At 45.0% G+C, this 16074-nt stretch overlaps 2 protein-coding genes across 6 annotated transcripts in view; one reads left to right on the top strand and one right to left on the bottom strand.

Annotated features, from left to right (window-relative positions):
• NME9 (NME/NM23 family member 9) overlaps positions 1–5291 on the bottom strand; it is an 808977-nt gene extending 803686 nt beyond the window's left edge. For 2 of the 5 annotated variants that reach the window (XM_069615815.1, XM_069615818.1), the window contains exon 1: positions 5227–5291. The gene's annotated coding sequence lies outside the window, so the exon portion shown is untranslated. Of the gene's footprint in view, positions 1–5213 lie in introns of all 5 variants that reach the window. The other 3 variants (XM_069615814.1, XM_069615817.1, XM_069615816.1) reach the window with 2 other exon arrangements.
• Positions 5292–5848: 557 nt separating this feature from the next.
• The window catches only part of LOC138488651 (uncharacterized), a 488897-nt gene continuing 478671 nt past the window's right edge, over positions 5849–16074 (top strand). Inside the window, exon 1 of the mRNA XM_069615813.1 lies at positions 5849–6036. Coding sequence (XP_069471914.1) covers positions 5984–6036 — 53 coding nt within the window. The 5' untranslated portion in view covers positions 5849–5983. The remainder of the gene's footprint in view (positions 6037–16074) is intronic.

The following is a 16074-nucleotide window of genomic DNA, read 5'->3' as shown; positions in this document are numbered from 1 at the left end:
GAGAAAGATCTCCAACTGAAAAAGGCCATAGAGATTGTGAGGGCAGTGGAACAAACCGCAGGGCGACGGAAAGAGTATGCAGGAAGCTCCAGCCCAGCAGAGGTCCAAGCAATCACTTTTAGGAATAGGAAGGAGAAACAAGTGACTGACGCAAGAGAAGGGAAGTGGGGAAGAAAGGAACCACTAAAGTACCACAGATGCACCATACACTTGGCCAACGACAGAGAATGTCCGGCAAGAGATAAGGAGTGCTCCGTGTGTAAGAAAATCAGACGTTTTTCACTAGTATGCAGATGGCGAGATAAAAAAGTTGCAAATATCAATGCAGAACACAACGTGGAAGGAGAATCCTCATCTGAAGAAGAAGGGAGACCCACAGTGTTGATGGTAAACAGCTCATGAGCAAGGAGGCAAAATCCCCTCTGCGCAATCATAGTGAATGTCATGGAGACAAGAGTGATGGCTGATTCAGGCTCTGATCTTACCATATTGCCCCTACGTACCTACAAAGAAATGATGGGCACTGATATAGTTGAGTTGAAGTCCTCGCACAAGCCAGCAACCCACCGTGTTTGGAGGTGTGTCGGTGAACCTACTAGGGTATATCAAAGGAATCGTGGAGCTCTAGGGAACAGAGACCACCACGAGAGTATACTTCACAAAAGAAGACCCAGCAGTCCTGGGATGGGATGATCAAGCCAAACTCATGATCAAATTGGATCCCAGCACGGAGGATCAGGTACTAACAGTCAATACAGGAGGAGTGCCGGCAGTGAAAGAAGATTTTCCCAAACTGTTGTCAGAAGGGCCAGGGAAAATCAAGAACTTTGTACAAAGGATTATGCTCAAGGCATATGGAGCCCCCGCTAAGCATAAAGTATGGGCAGTGCCAGCGACTGCCAGGGACATACTTAGAAACAAACTCAACAAAATGGTGAAGGAGGGCACCATTGAGGAAGTGGATGCCTCAAACTGGCTGAGCCCCATCGTCCTTATCAAGAAATAAAACTCACAAGACTTGAGGGTTTGCATAGACTTGCGCAGCCACAACCTGGAGGTCATTTCAGACAGCTATCCCCTCTCCAGCATAAATGAACTCAACCTTGTGATGAAGGAAGCCAGAGCATTTTCCAAGCTGGATATGAGGGATGCATATCATCAGATTCATCTTCACAAAGAATCCAAGCCGCTCATGGCGTTCATTACCCTGTATGACCCGTACCAGTCTACTAAGATGCCTTTCGGCTTGCCATCTGCAGTTCGGCGTTTCAGCACATGATGGACATTGGAAATGTGTCCTACTTCCAGGACGATATACTGGTGTATGGCACGGATGAACACATGCATGATATCACTCTGAAAAGAGTCCTCACCAAATTACAGGATGCCGGAGTCAACTTGAGACATGAAAAGTCCGTCCTAAAGGCACAGGAGGTCGAATATCTGGGATACAAGATTTCTGTCCGGGATATAAGCCCTAAACAAAACCTAGTGCAAGCCATTGTCAAGGCTCCGGAGCTAGCCAACAAGGAGGAAGTGAGTTTGTTTCTGGGACTTGCAAAATATTATGCCAAGTTTATCCCCAATTTTTCAGAAATCACTACAACGCTGAGAAGCCTGCTTAAAAAAGGCACAGAGATTACTTGGTTGGAGGCCCAGAAGGAGGCGGTAGAGAATATAAAAGGACGGCTAGTGGAAGCACTGTGCCTAAAGCCGTTGAATCTAGCGTGCGATAGTCATCACAATGGATGCCAGTGCGTGTGGTTTAGGTGTCGTACACACCTGCATTTGCCTGTAAAGCCCTGGTCACAGCTGAGAAGAATTACTCAACAGTGCAGAAAGAGATGCTAGCCTGCGCAGGGGCCGTAGAGCATTTCAGGATCTATGTATGGGGCACCAAGTTCAAATTGGTCACCACTAGAATTTAAATCAATGCAGCCAGACCATTCCTGGCTCAACAGAACAGCCTCACCATTTCCAGAGCAATAATTGGGTCCCGACTTGATTATTACAAGGCCCTTTTGGTAGGTACCTCTGCAAAAAACATTAGGAAACTTCAGACGGTACAAAACAATACTCTCAGAATGGCCACCGGCATTTCAAAGAGAGACCACATCTCAGCCACCTCCTCCACACAAGGGACCAAAGACTGATGCAGCGCATCAGAGCAGTGCATCAGAGAAGCTCAGGACACCTCAGCCCTGGATTATTTACCAATTTAGCTCATGAACTTTGAGTGGACTCAGTTTCATTGTTAACTACCTGTTACTACAACTAATAAAGTTGTCAAATCCAGCTGGCTGAATCTTCTTTATTATACAACATATTTGGTGATGAGGATCAGGATTGGAACCCACAGATTACCACGCAGGTAGCAACACCGCTGCTGCAGTTTTTGCAAACGCCAGGTAGGCTTGCAATCCCATGGCCACAATGGCAACCCCTGTTCACAAATTACCTGGAAGTGCTAGGAGGTGCGCCTTACACAGCAGCAAGGCACAGAGCAATGTTATTAAACGCGCTGGGTGTAGAAGCTCAACAAGTGTTTGCAGGCCTCAGGCCCGAAGCGGGATAGATGAGAACGATGATGTGTACACAGAGGCTGTGAGAAGAAATATCAAGCGCTTTTCCAGCAAAGAAAATACGGTGCTACACAGAATATGATTCTATGGTCGCAAACAAGAAGCGTCAAAACCCGTAAATGATTACGTTACCAAGCTGTGTGAACTAGCCGCACTATGCAACTTTGGCAATAATGCAGAAGGAATGATCTGTGACATGTTGACAGGCCAAACCAACAGACGCAAAGTGCAGGACAAATTTATTTTGGAGAAAGATCTCCAACTGAAAAAGGCCATAGAGATTGTGAGGGCAGTGGAACAAACCGCAGGGCGACGGAAAGAGTATGCAGCCTCTCATTCATATGCTCAGTCCAAGGGGCACAAAGTCATTGACACCCCGGTTGGCACGCATTGCAGCCAAACTTCAGGAATACACATTTGAAATAACCCACATAGCCGGATGGAGAAATGCCCAGTCGAACTGCATGTCAAGATTACCAGGTAATAAAGAGAAAGCCACCAAGTTTCTGCAAGATTAATGCATTGTCGCGTCCACCGAGGACCTCAGGGGTCCAGAGTTCCTAGAATGGAGTAAAGGACACTGGAACGAGGAAGACGGTAAAGTCCCCTGTATGGTGACTTGGAGAGGGGCTCAGGAGTGGATGGCCAGAAGAAAGAGACATACCGGAGGACACGAGGCAGTATTGGAAGGTGGCGGAAGAAATTTCAGAGGTAGAAGGATTGATCATCAAGGGTGTAGTAGTACCGCCAGTGGGAATGAGAAGAGTCATCCTGTGCAGGGCCAACTCAGGGCACTTAGGAAACACCATGACACGACGACGGGTGAGGGAGGTGTACTGGTGGCCTGCCATGGACCACGAAATACGCTCCATGATAGAGATATGTCACGAGTGTCTTAACAGTGACAAACACTTGAAGACCAGACAGGCCCCGATGATTGCCACAGAGATCCCAGGAGCAGTGTGGCACAAAGTGGGGTTGGATTTCATAGGACCATTGGAGGCAATGGCTCCCGAGCATCGGTATGGCATAGTGATGGTAGACTACCTGTCAAAATGGGTAGAAGAAGAATTAGTCCCCAATATTACTGCAGCTACGATCATAGAAGTCCTCACATCCATTTTTCAGAGGGAAGGTCTCCCCAAAGACTTAGTCACAGACAATGGGGTACAACTGGTATCTCGGGAAATTGAGTCATTCTTGCACAAACATAACATAAAGCAGAGAAAGGCTGTGCTGTACCACCCCCCAGGTAAATGGACTAGTTGACAGGGCAAATAGGTTCATCAAAGGTGCCATCCAGTTAGCAACGGCTTCTGACATGGACCCCCTCAAAACCGCCAAGGAGGCCGTAGCGGTCCACAGATTAACCCCCGATGGTTTCGAATGCTGAGGGGGAGAAGTGTGGGATCCACACTGGTGCCACCATGGTTGACCAGGGTAAAAGAAGATGATGAAGTAGACATAGCAGAAATCGTGGGGAGGTTGGAAAACAGCAAAGCACACATGAAGAGATGGAGTGACCAGAGAAGAAAGACTCAAGGTCATGAAGTCAAAGAAGGTGACTGGATCAAAAAACATCTACCTCGTAAAGACCAAATGACTGGTTCAAAGTTCAGTCAGCCCATGAAAGTCATACACAGAGGGACGAATCATGTTTGCCCAGAGTGGCCGCATATGGAACATGGAGCGTGTGACAATGTTTGAGAAGCATTGCACAACAGAGAGAACACAAGAGGAATTCACCCCTTGCAATAGCTCCGATGGAGATGCCACGAGAGAGCGGGAACTAGAAACCTCAGCGAGAGAAGTGATGGAGAGAGAGATAGAAAGAGAGGTGCCAGAAACTTCACAAGAAGCGAGCCAAGCACAGGACACTGGCTGTATGAAGGAAGGTTGTCCGAGAAGAGAGCACATAAGACCGGTGAAGTATGATGACATTGTTATGGAATAAACTCTGTGTTGTTATCAAAGGGAGGTTTGTAGGGAGATTGCGAGACACGGCACCACCATAGTCTCGCGAGACTTCCCATGTTACTGTGCGACAGCCGCGCAAAGCGGCAAATGGACATTCGAAAGACGCCAATACCTGGTTACAGGTCGAGCTACCAGAGCTCCTCCTCACAAGGGACCAAAGACTGCTACAGTGAATCAGAGCAGCTCAGGACACCTCAGTCCTGCATTACTTACCACCTTAGCTAATGAACTTTGAGTGGACTCAGTTTCATTCATAACTACATGTTGTTACTACAATTAATAAAGTTGTCAAACCAAGCTGGCTGAATCTTATTTATTATACAACACTCTTAAGTAAGCACTGGGACAAGGAAGAGTTCGATTAGGAGTAATGAAAATTACGGTAAATAATCTGATCCTTAAATTGTCCAATATGGACCACAATATGGCCCACTAAGGCAAGGCCCGTAGTGCCCGCCTATCGGCAGTGTCCTATTGGCCGGTCCAAGCTAACTAGCACTCAACGCAACCTACCCGTAAATAAGTAAAGCTGTTTCCACAAGTTTCTTAGTTTGTAGTTCATGTTCTAGCTTGCCACATTTTGAAACCCAAATGTTAAGATTCCCATTAAGTCACCCCACAACAGTGTCCAGATGATAGACTCCATTCACGCACCCCAGTTACCTACAGCTCCGTGCGTAACAGCTCCCGGTTCTACTCCAGAGACTTGCGGTATCCAAGCAACGCACACATTGTGTACACGGGTCCCTATGGCAACCATGGCGCCGCTATTGTGACTACATATCAGTGTGACGCTGGCTTGGGGGAAGAAAACGAAGCGGCCACCATCTTAGAGCGGGTAGACAGATGGAAAACGCAGCGGCCATAGTGGAACGTGTAACTGTTTTAAACCCAACTATGGCAATAGGCGAGTTTGAAACGAAAGTTATCTGCGTTTTGTCAATGGTCCGCATTGTCAATTTGGCACGGCGCCCGTGGTTCACGTTGTGAATACTGTATACTATTGACTCTGAAACGTTCTTTCAACTTGAGGTGGCCATGGAAATTATACTATATAATTATTATACACATTTATAAATACGTCGAAGCGCCTATTTTTTTTAATGTGAGTTTACATGGAGTTCAACTGTGTTTACTACATATTTCGGGTGAGTTAGCACTTCCCGACTTGCAGCTTTCCATTCTCAGTGGGTCGATTCTTGTTCGTTTTCTAATTTGATCAACCCCTTTCTCTGGGGACTTTTCTGTGGTTTTAATTGGTTGAGAACAGCCAATTGCAATCCCCGAAAGGGTGCAACAGCTAGTGACGAGCCAGTGGCAAGCAAAAGCAATTTGAAAATAAAATTAGTGGGGCACTACCCACCCAGGCAGACAAATAGTGGTCTGTGACCCGCGTTTGTGTTCCAGTAGATCTTCCTCAGGAGATGGAGCGTGTGAAGCGTGAGTTGTTAGATCCCGAACGGGCCTTCGAGGAAGTGTAAGTGCCACTAGTCTCTTCCTCAGATATTTGTGACGTTGTCATTTTAAACAAAATATTACCCCGACATCTCGTCCTTGTCCCAGTACTTAGTGATGTTCCAACCTTTCATACCACGGCACTAACCCATTCAGTGCTTAAACTAGAAGTGCAGGTACTCACTATCGCCGAGTACCTGCTTATTGTTGAGACGTGCTGGTATTCATCCCATTAAAAGTGTATGTTTTCCAGTGAGAAGCACCAGTACTATGACCCATCCCTCCACTTTGCACATTATCAATTAAGGCTGTTTACACATTTCACCTTTCTTAAGAATACTCAATTCAAACTTGTAACACAAATATTAACTTACTTCATAGCCACATTTGTGGGATAAACAAGTCACAGAATTGATTGATATTACATCAATAATATATTTGAGGAACAAGAATGACGCAAGCGACCAGTACAGAAGAATTCAGATTTTCCATACTAATGTAACAGAAAGTCATAATTCTATTAAAGACATGGAGGTGAAGGAATATGCTCAACTCTACTCTTTACTTCTTGAGCAGCCTTATTCAACACTGTATAACAACAAAACAAGTAAAATTACAACATCCATAGGAAACAACACTTCTTGCAGTTTAGACTTTATAGGGTGTTAAAATCCACGTGAAACAACCATCCAATCCTGTTTGTTCAGGGTCTTGACCTTTCCCCGACTGACTGAACTTCCTCCTCTTTCTAATGCTGCCTCTAAAAGATCTGGCGCCCCAACTGTTGGACGCTGTAATATCCATTCAACGCTAGCCTGCTGCCTCACAAACCCGCCGGCTTGGCCTCTGTACCTGCATTAATACATAATGAAGGCACCAGCACTCAGAGGAGACTAGCCACAGGGTGGGCAATCGCAACATAGATAGCTGACGCATCTGAATCCGACCATGCGTTCCATGCATACTCTCTACGTGATTGCATGGCTGGGATAATCCTTTGCCTCTGTGTCTTTAATAGAATTAGGACTTTCTATTACGCTAGTATGGAAAATCTGAATTCTATGTCAAGACACAGAGGCTCGTATTATGCTTTTACAACTTTACTGTTCAAGCAGCATCATTAACACAATAACTCAGAAAAGCGTATAAAACTACAAGTCCCAACAGTTTAAAGCCTTTTTGTAGTTCTGTTTATTGGACTTAAAAAACACGTGACCTTAATAACCAATCACCATCATCCACAGTCCATCCCTATATATCCAGTCCACCATGTTGTCTCTTTCTCTTTCTTTGCTGCTCAGGCAGCCAGTTAAGTACTTGTCTAAATGTGAGAAGGATTATGTTTATGGTGCATGGTATGAGTGGATGTTAATGCGCAGTGAGGGATAACGCGCCGCATTCAATAGCGGTGGCAGAGCATATCCGTAAGGGATTAGGATCATAGTTTATTTGTAGAATGTGGGCACGACGGGATGAACAGTTCTGGCGACCGCTTTGAACACAGAATGCACGGCACAGTGGTGACTTATTAAGGTTCCAGTGCTCCTCGTTTACTACTTCCGTGACGCAGTAGTGAATTGCCCGCAACACAGAGTCTTACGTTCTGTCACAGAGGGATATTTTGATCTCCCCAATGTTCGATTTACAGAGGGGATGGCCTCTTAACAAGAACGAACGCATCAGAGCGTTCAAGGTTTCCAGGCCAACACGAAACGAAGCGTGTAAGGAGAAGTGTGTATTAACGCTGTACCAAAACCACCCAGTGGCTGAAAAAAAAGCAAAACGGCCATTAAGAGGCTTATGATGCAGACAAGCCTACAGGGTGCTAAATAAAATACTAATCTGCCCTAAAATATGCAAAAGACGGGTACAGGCCCAAGATACCTGTGATTTATTTGCACAGTGGCATTGCGGTCCCCAAACAAGCACAGCATGTCCAGCTCAAGTGAAGAGGGTAGAGCTCAAGTGAGCCAGAAAATAATACAACCCGGCATGGGATCGTATCTCTGCACTGGCTCCCAGTGGCTGTGAGGATTAAGTTCAAAACCCTCTGCATCGTCCACAAGGCCTTCTGCACTGGCTCCCAGTGGCTGCGAGGATTAAGTTCAAAACCCTCTGCATCGTCCACAAGGCCTTCTGGGGCCTGGGGCCTCAATTCCTTCAGCTCTCTTCCTAAATATCTTCCTTCTCGTGCTCTTCGCTCATCCGCCTCCAACTCCCTCAGGGTCAGTCGCTTCTCCAAGCAACGAGTTGGTGATAGATCTCTGCTCGGCTGGGGCCTCCCTCTGGAACAGCCTCCCTGAAACTTAAGGAGAACCATCTTCGGTTCTGGAAGCACCTTTAAAACCTTCCTCTTTGCTTCTGCTTTCTCTCCCCCTCTCCCCTTCTGAATTCCTGGCTGATACTAAGACTGACTAATGTGAAGTAACTTTTGGGTCGATATCACTTTATGCATCCGTGACCTGGTTAATTGCAAAATTTGCACTGTCGCATTGGTGTGTCATAGAACAGAGACTTTGAGTTCCTCGACTCTGTTTGTTAAACTCAAAAAACAAGCTGCTGTGACTGCACCATATTACTGCGCCAGAAGAAAATAAGGCTGAATCCAGGTAGGGTTATGTGATAGGAAGGTTGAATTAAATTGCCCTATAGATTACACGTGTTTCGGCAAGGTGCCTATCTCAAATCAGGGCATATCTAGATGCAATAAATCATAAGTGAAAATGGTACGTATGCATTCAAAAAACACCATATTCCATGTCACATTGCAAAGATCAAAAATGGGAAAGTCAAGAGAAAAGTGCAGTCAGCCATAACATAGAAAAGAAAAGTTCAGCAATTGACATATTACCCATATGCATTTCCAATAGAGTTAAAAAATGACAGAGAGAAAGGGTGGGGATAGGGGAGGATGAATAGGGGTAGAGAAAATCGGAAATATACAAAAAATGAAAAATTAGTGAGTGGTTGTGATGAATCAATTTTGTGCTAACTGTGCAGTAAGGTAAAGGGTCCTTTCTTACCCAGCATTGTTTCTTGTAACCATTACTGAAGATGTAATAACTGGGATCACTCCCAACTGCTAGGTAGAAGGATGGGGGAAGGAGGAAAAACAGTGGCGGTTTTTATCATTAGTTATACCAAGTCTGCTCATTACGTTCAGTTTCAGTTCAGACCTAAAGATCCTGATCTTGTTGTGTCAGGGGGCAAATCTTGCGCTGCCCTTGGCTCTATATAAGTGAAAATGCATTTTTAAATCCATTCAGGGTTCTTGTTGAGATACACCATTACTTTGCAAGCTACATTGCACTTAGGTATCAAAGAGTCATTGTTTAGTACTCATGTGTATGAATATTTTAAACACTTCTTTGAATGTAAATAGCCATGAACTGGCAAGTGCATTACTAATTACTGCCTTGTCTCCATGTAAATGAAAATGCATTTTTGAATCCATTCGAAGTTCTTATTAAGGTGCACTGTTTCTGAGCATGCTAAATTGCACTTAGGTATCTAAACAAGTCATTAATTGGCACTCGTGCATGTAAACAATGTTTTAAACAATTATTTCAATGTGAACTGCCATAAGTGGCAAGAGCGCTACTGTATTAACACAACCATGCGTCCGTATATTCCAATTAACGCATCTAGATGCGATTGGATATGAGGGTGAGTGGGCTACCATAGACCCCAGGGTTTAACTGAAAATGTCGTTTCCGCATCCCGCGTCGTGGCGAAGTAGAGCTGTGAGCCCTGCTTGTTGCCATGTAATGAATGGTTTTCCTGGTAACTTGGTCCCTTGTTTTGTGTCAATTGGGACTGTTTGTAAGTGTATGCGTTAGTGTCGGCCATGTTGGAAGGTGTTCGGGCGTTGTTTTTAGAATAGAAAAAGAGAAATAAAAACGCCTAGGCGTTGTACGTCCTGATAGTGGACAGTCACTAGAAAGGAATAAATGTGCGTAATAGATTGCACCTACCATTTTCCTTACATTTCCAGGTAATAGACAAAGTTTGCTCAGATTCCGTTTTGGTTGCTATCTGAGATTTCAAAAAAGGTTTCTAAATGTCCTTAAGTCAAACATTTTTCAAAATATTTTGGAAAAAGAAATGTTGTTTAACATATAAAGCCTCATTGTAATAGAAGTGCTAAAGATGGGGTCTGATAATAAAAGTGCCAGTTGTCTCATGTGATACCAAAACAGTGTATTGTGGGAAACGTGGTCCTGCGTAGGTAGCGTTTCTAAGGATGCTTGGAATTGCCTAAAAATCATATGTGGTAACCCTGGCAAGGTGCATAACTTATTCATATTGTTAGATGAGGGAGTTCATGTCATTTGTGCAATTATTCTATATGTATAGCATTATATGCTAGTCCCTGACTATATCTCATGTGTAGAGGATAGAAATGTTGGTTAACATATAAATCCTAGTTATAGTGGTAAGATTAAACATGGGGTCTGGTAATAAGGATGCCCATTCGTATCATGTGATTCCAAAGCAGTGTATTGTGGGAATCGTAGTGATGTAAAGGTAACATTTCTAAGGATGCTTGGAATCAACCGAAACTCATATGTAATAGACCTTGTAAGTTACATAACATTTCCATATTGCTTGATAAAGGGGTCCATGTCATTGTACTACATGTATGGCATTATGTGCTAGTCCCTAACTATGTCTCATGTGTAGATGGCCAAATCATTACAGAAAGTATGCCATCTCATTGTCCGTGTTAAGACCAGAGTCTACACTTATGAAACGACTGATATATTTGGCCTCTTCACAGCGTAGGAGCAGTTCTTGGTTGCCCCCCCCCCCCTCGGTCCCAATGATGCTCTCTTTAAACCTATGAATCTGATGTCTCTTTTGTCTTGCAATTGATGAGCTTTCTGCTAATGGTCTGCCAGACGTAAGTTCTTATCTTGACTGCCGATTGTTGAGAGGTGCTCTCTGATCCTTGTCCGTAGCTCTCTGATTGTGCTACCAATGTAAGTCTGTTTACAAATACATGTAATTGCATAGACCACGTACTTGGTCCGGCAATTAATTTGTTCCTTTATTTTTATTTGAATACCATTTTCTCTGTAGGTGTCTGTACTGGTTGTTGCATATCTGCACATGGTGCAAGTGCCACATTTTCTAAAACCTGGTCTTGGGTCATCTAGCCAGGTCTGAACTTTTTGTTTTGTCTTCTCAGGTAGTAATGATGGGCTTAGGCTTGTGCGGAGTGTCCTCGCTCTTCTGTAAATTATAGAAGGATGATCATGAATAAAGATCCCTAAGTGCGGATCAAGTTTGAGCAGATACCAACTTTTTAAAAGAATTTTTCTGATCTCATGGTTGTTGGCACAATATGTCGTGATGAATTGTACTTTGTTGTCTTGCGTAGGTTTGGCCTTTTTTATCAGAGTTTGTGATTTTGGTATTAGTTGTGCTTTGTCTTGGGCGACTTGTACGCTTTTTGGTGAATAACCTCTGGCTTTAAATCTATTGGTTAGGAGATTGTATTCTTCCTTGAAGTGAGCTGGATCCGCACAATTCCTTCTCGCTCTTATGAATTCCCCTTTCGGGATGTTTCTGATCACCAGTTCATGATGGCAACTGGTGGCAAACCGTGTTGAGTTAACTTCTGTCTCTTTTCGATAAGTTCTGGTTATGAGTCGGTTGTTTTGTGTTAAAATTGTTAGGTCCAAAAAGTTAATCTCCGATTGGCTGCTTCGTGCCTGTGAATTCAATACCCCAACTTTACCTTACTGCACATTTAGCACAAAAAGGATTCATCAGAGCCACTCACTAATTTTTTATTTTTTGTATATCTCTGATTTTCTCTACCCCTATTCATCCTCCCCTATCCCCCACCCTTTCTCTCTGTCATTTTTGAACTCAAATGGAAATGCATATGGATAATATATCAATTGCTGAACTTTTGTTTTCTATGTTATGGCTGACACCACTTTTCTCTGGACTTTCCCATTTTTGATCTTTGCAATGTGACAATGAATATGGTGTTTTTTGAATGCATACGTACCATTTTCACTTACGATTTATTGCATCTAGATATGCCCTGATTTGAGAAAGGCACCTTGCCGAAACATGTGTAATCTATAGGGCAATTTAATTAAACCTTCCTATCACATAACCCTACCTGGATTCAGCCTTATTTTCTTCTGGCGCAGTAATATGGTGCAGTCACAGCAGCTTGTTTTTTGATACTATGACTGCACTGGTTACCTGGCCACCCTTCTGTTCTCGGGCCCAAGTCCTGCCTGTTGCACGCCTGTGCTGCCTCCCTGGCAACCTCTGCACCTGGGGACTGTTTTTGTGTATCCTACAGCCCCCCCCCCCCCACCCCCACCAGCACTTATGTCTGCACTCACCCTGCACTTGCCACCAGCTGGGCGTTTTTATTTATCTCGTTATGTTATAATCCCATGTACTGCAGTCTCCCCTGCACCCCCCGCACTTTTTCCCTTTCCCCCTTCCCTTGCGTGATCTGAATGACACCTGGCCTAGTAGGATCGTTGTCTGTCTTCCCTGTTTCCCCTCCCTGCCTCGTCACGCCTTGAAACACTTGTGTATCGGCGCAGTATAAATGCCATATCATATCAGGCCCTGGGTCACAGGAAGAGAAACAAAGGAGAATATCTGGAGAGATAGAAAACCTTTCCTGAGACGTCCTTCTGACCCTCCGAGAAAGTGGCACTGCAGCGTGGACCGCAGCGGAGCGTACGCATACTTCTGGAATGGAGTGTCAGCGTCGCTCGTTGTCGTGGCAACAATGAAAGTGAGGTGATTCCTAGAATGACATAAGAAGGTTACAGCTGAGAACTAAGTTCCAGGTGTTCAAGAAAAGGAAGGGGGCTACGTCCCAAAGGCTCTTCTATCCGTGGAATTGGTAGAATGGAAAATGGAATGCGATCGGGGCAGAGAAGCGTGACAGGGATTAAGAGAGCCCTAAGGAGAGAAAGATGTCAGGAATGAGAACAGTGTAAACTCAAGGAACAAGGGAAAGATTCAAGGACACAAACTCACAATGCGTTGTGCTATGAAGAGTAGCAACGCTCCGAAGTCCAGTCTGAGACGCCTGATCAGCCTTCCCTGGCAACGGATGGAGTGAGGCTGGAATGCAGCTGTGGGTACGGGCCGCCATGTTGGAGGAAAAATAAGAGATGGAACCCACCTGTTTCCAGCGGTGCCAGATCGACAAGCGCCTCCTGTGGGACATGACACGAGATGACACCTCTGACAGCTCAGAGGGGTATGACGAGGATGATTGGGGGAGCCAATCATCAGAAGAAGTAGTCAAGGTTATATTCTCGGAAGAGGGGGAAGATTAAAGGGCTTCCAAGAAAAAGAAAACTGAAGACAAGGAGGAGGAGGGGACCGGGGACAAATTTGACCCAGACGCCTTGATACACCTACGTTCCTCAGAATGGGAACTGCCGACCAAGATAGCAGCATATATAAAGAAAAGACGGAGAACACCGCTGGAAAAAGAAGCCAGAAACAAATTGAGGGCAGAGTGCCCAAGACCACATCTGCCGGAAGGCATTGCGGAGACCCCAGATATTGACGACTGCATGGTCACATTCATGGGGAGGTATGTAAAAGATATTAAAAAAGGACTGGACAGATCCTGGCGCTCATGCCAAGATAAAATGTTAGATGTAATTGGACCTCTTGCGAAAATCATGGAGATGGCAGAAGAAGGAAAAGGAAACAATTAAGCTATAAATCCAACTATACTCTCCGGTTGGGCCCGGAGAGCAATATGCTTATTGGGCAACGCCAACAGTGCGATTATGGCGGAAAGAATGCCCACCCTCATCAAGATTGATCCCGATTGTGAGCTGGCCACATCAGAGGCAGCAGCCTTGGCAAAAGGCAAGTTCTTCGGCGATGCTTTTATAAAAGAATTAACGAAATTCGCAAACTCGTATGCAGCAATTGATAAAGCCCAAGCTTCTTTGAGAGTATTTTGCAGAGAGGTTTTTGGCAGGGCTGGAAGAGGCAGGGGCCGTTCCGCCAGCCACTTCACGAACAGCAGGTTCCAAGCCGACAGATACCACTGGAAACAGGACGAAAGAAACCCAAACCCTTTCTCCCCTTTAAGAGGAAGAGGGCGAGGGTGGAGACACTCTGAGAACCAGCATCAGCCTAACACATGTCAGAACGAATAGGCAAGCACAGAGAACACAAATACAGACTCCCACAGTAGGGGGTAGAGTAGTGAAGTGTGTAGAGACATGGAGATTGATTTCTACAGATGCTTGGGTGTTAGACACCACACAGGGTTTTCACATAGATTGGATAACTTTGCCACAGCAAGAAAAATGGCCAAAAAGACAACAATGCTCAACACAGCAGATAAAGAGTTACTGGATACAGAAATAGGAGATCTAGCACGTAAATAGGCTATAAGACAGGTAAAAGATATAGGAGACAACTTCATAAATAACATGTTTATAGTAAGAGGTCGTCAAAAGACAAGACCGATGAATCTAAGAGAACTAAACACATTCGTAGTGTACAGACATTTCCAGATGGAGGGTATGCACCTCCTGAGAGACATATTACACAAAGGAGATTGACTAGCAAGGATAGATCTCAAGGATGCTTAGCTGACCATACCTATGGCAGCAGAACAACAAAAGTTTCTGAGGTTTCGATGGCAGGGACAAATATGGGAGTTAACCAACCTACGCTTTGGGCTAGCATCGGCCCCATGGTGTTTCACGAAGGTGATGAAACCGGTGGTGACTTTCCTCGGAGGAGAAAGAAGGATCAGACTGATCATTTACCTGGACGACATTTGCATAGTGTGCCAGGACAAAACGCTGATCAAAGAACAAATAGAAGTCACTCTAGATCTTTTGCAACAACTAGGATTCCCAATAAACTAGGAGAAATCAAGCCTACAGGCAGAGCAGAACTTGGAATTTCTGGTCTTCAGACTAGACACAGTGCAGGGAACGTTAAACCTCCCTCTGAACAAAGTGAACGATAGCAAGAAAGGGATACGGCCAGATTAACATCCAAGATGATTTTTCTGAGAGCGCTAGCAAGGCTAGTGGAATGCCTAGCCTCGGTAATTCAGGTGATATTCCCGGGGCCCTTCAGAGACTGAAAATACAACACCTCAGGAGGGGCGCTTGCTACGAACAAAGGATACCCCTCTCTATAGAAGCGATGGGGGGAACTGGAATGGTGGTTCCAACACATGGATGCCTGGAATGGAAGTGCAATATTTGGCTCATCCCCGGACCTAGTGATAGGATCCGATGCCAGCAGGTGGGGATGGGGAGCCAAATGTGGAGATCTGTCGACTGGGGGCAGATGGTCAGGAGAAGAATTAAATCTTCACATAAATTGCCTAGAGCTTCTAGCAGGATCCTTTGCAGTAAAATGTTGGACATAAGAGAGAGCATGATGCTGTGTACTCCTCAAGATGGACAACGTGTCGGCAGTCTGTTATATAAACAGACTAGGAGGCATGAGGTTGAGAATGTTAGCAGTGCTAGCAAAATAATTAAGGCACCTGTGCCTGCAGAGAGAGAGATCAGTGATAGCAGAGTTATATTTACCAGGCTGTCAGAACGAGATGATAGACGGGATCTCCAGATTCCTTGGGGACCCCAGCGATTGGAAGCTGGACGAGAGAGTATTCCAGACACTGATGGAGAGATGGGGTCCATGCAGGACAGACCTCTTTGCATCGAGGTTGAACAAGCAAATTGCTTGTTTTTTCAGTTGGAGACTGGACCCGGAGGCGGAAGCGATGGACGCATTCCTGCAACAGTGGAGTCCGAGCAAAGAATATGCTTTTCCTCCTTTTGCAATGATCGCGAGGACTCTAGCGCAGACAGCGAGTATCCATGGTACCGATTATGCCAGATTGGAGATGACTTGCGACAATCCAATAGCATTACCGAGGTCAGACCTCATAGTGAGGGACCGCACAGTGGTGGTGACATCCTCTGGTGAGGACAGGCAGCCTCAACTACATTGCATTGGCAATTTCAGATGATATTGGCAGAGGCTGAACAGATTATTGATGAAGCCTAGC

Source organism: Ambystoma mexicanum, chromosome 9, assembly GCF_040938575.1.
Source record: "Ambystoma mexicanum isolate Mex_15411 chromosome 9, UKY_AmexF1_1, whole genome shotgun sequence".
Taxonomy (NCBI): Eukaryota; Metazoa; Chordata; class Amphibia; order Caudata; family Ambystomatidae; genus Ambystoma; species Ambystoma mexicanum.
This window is presented reverse-complemented; position numbering and strand designations above follow the sequence as displayed.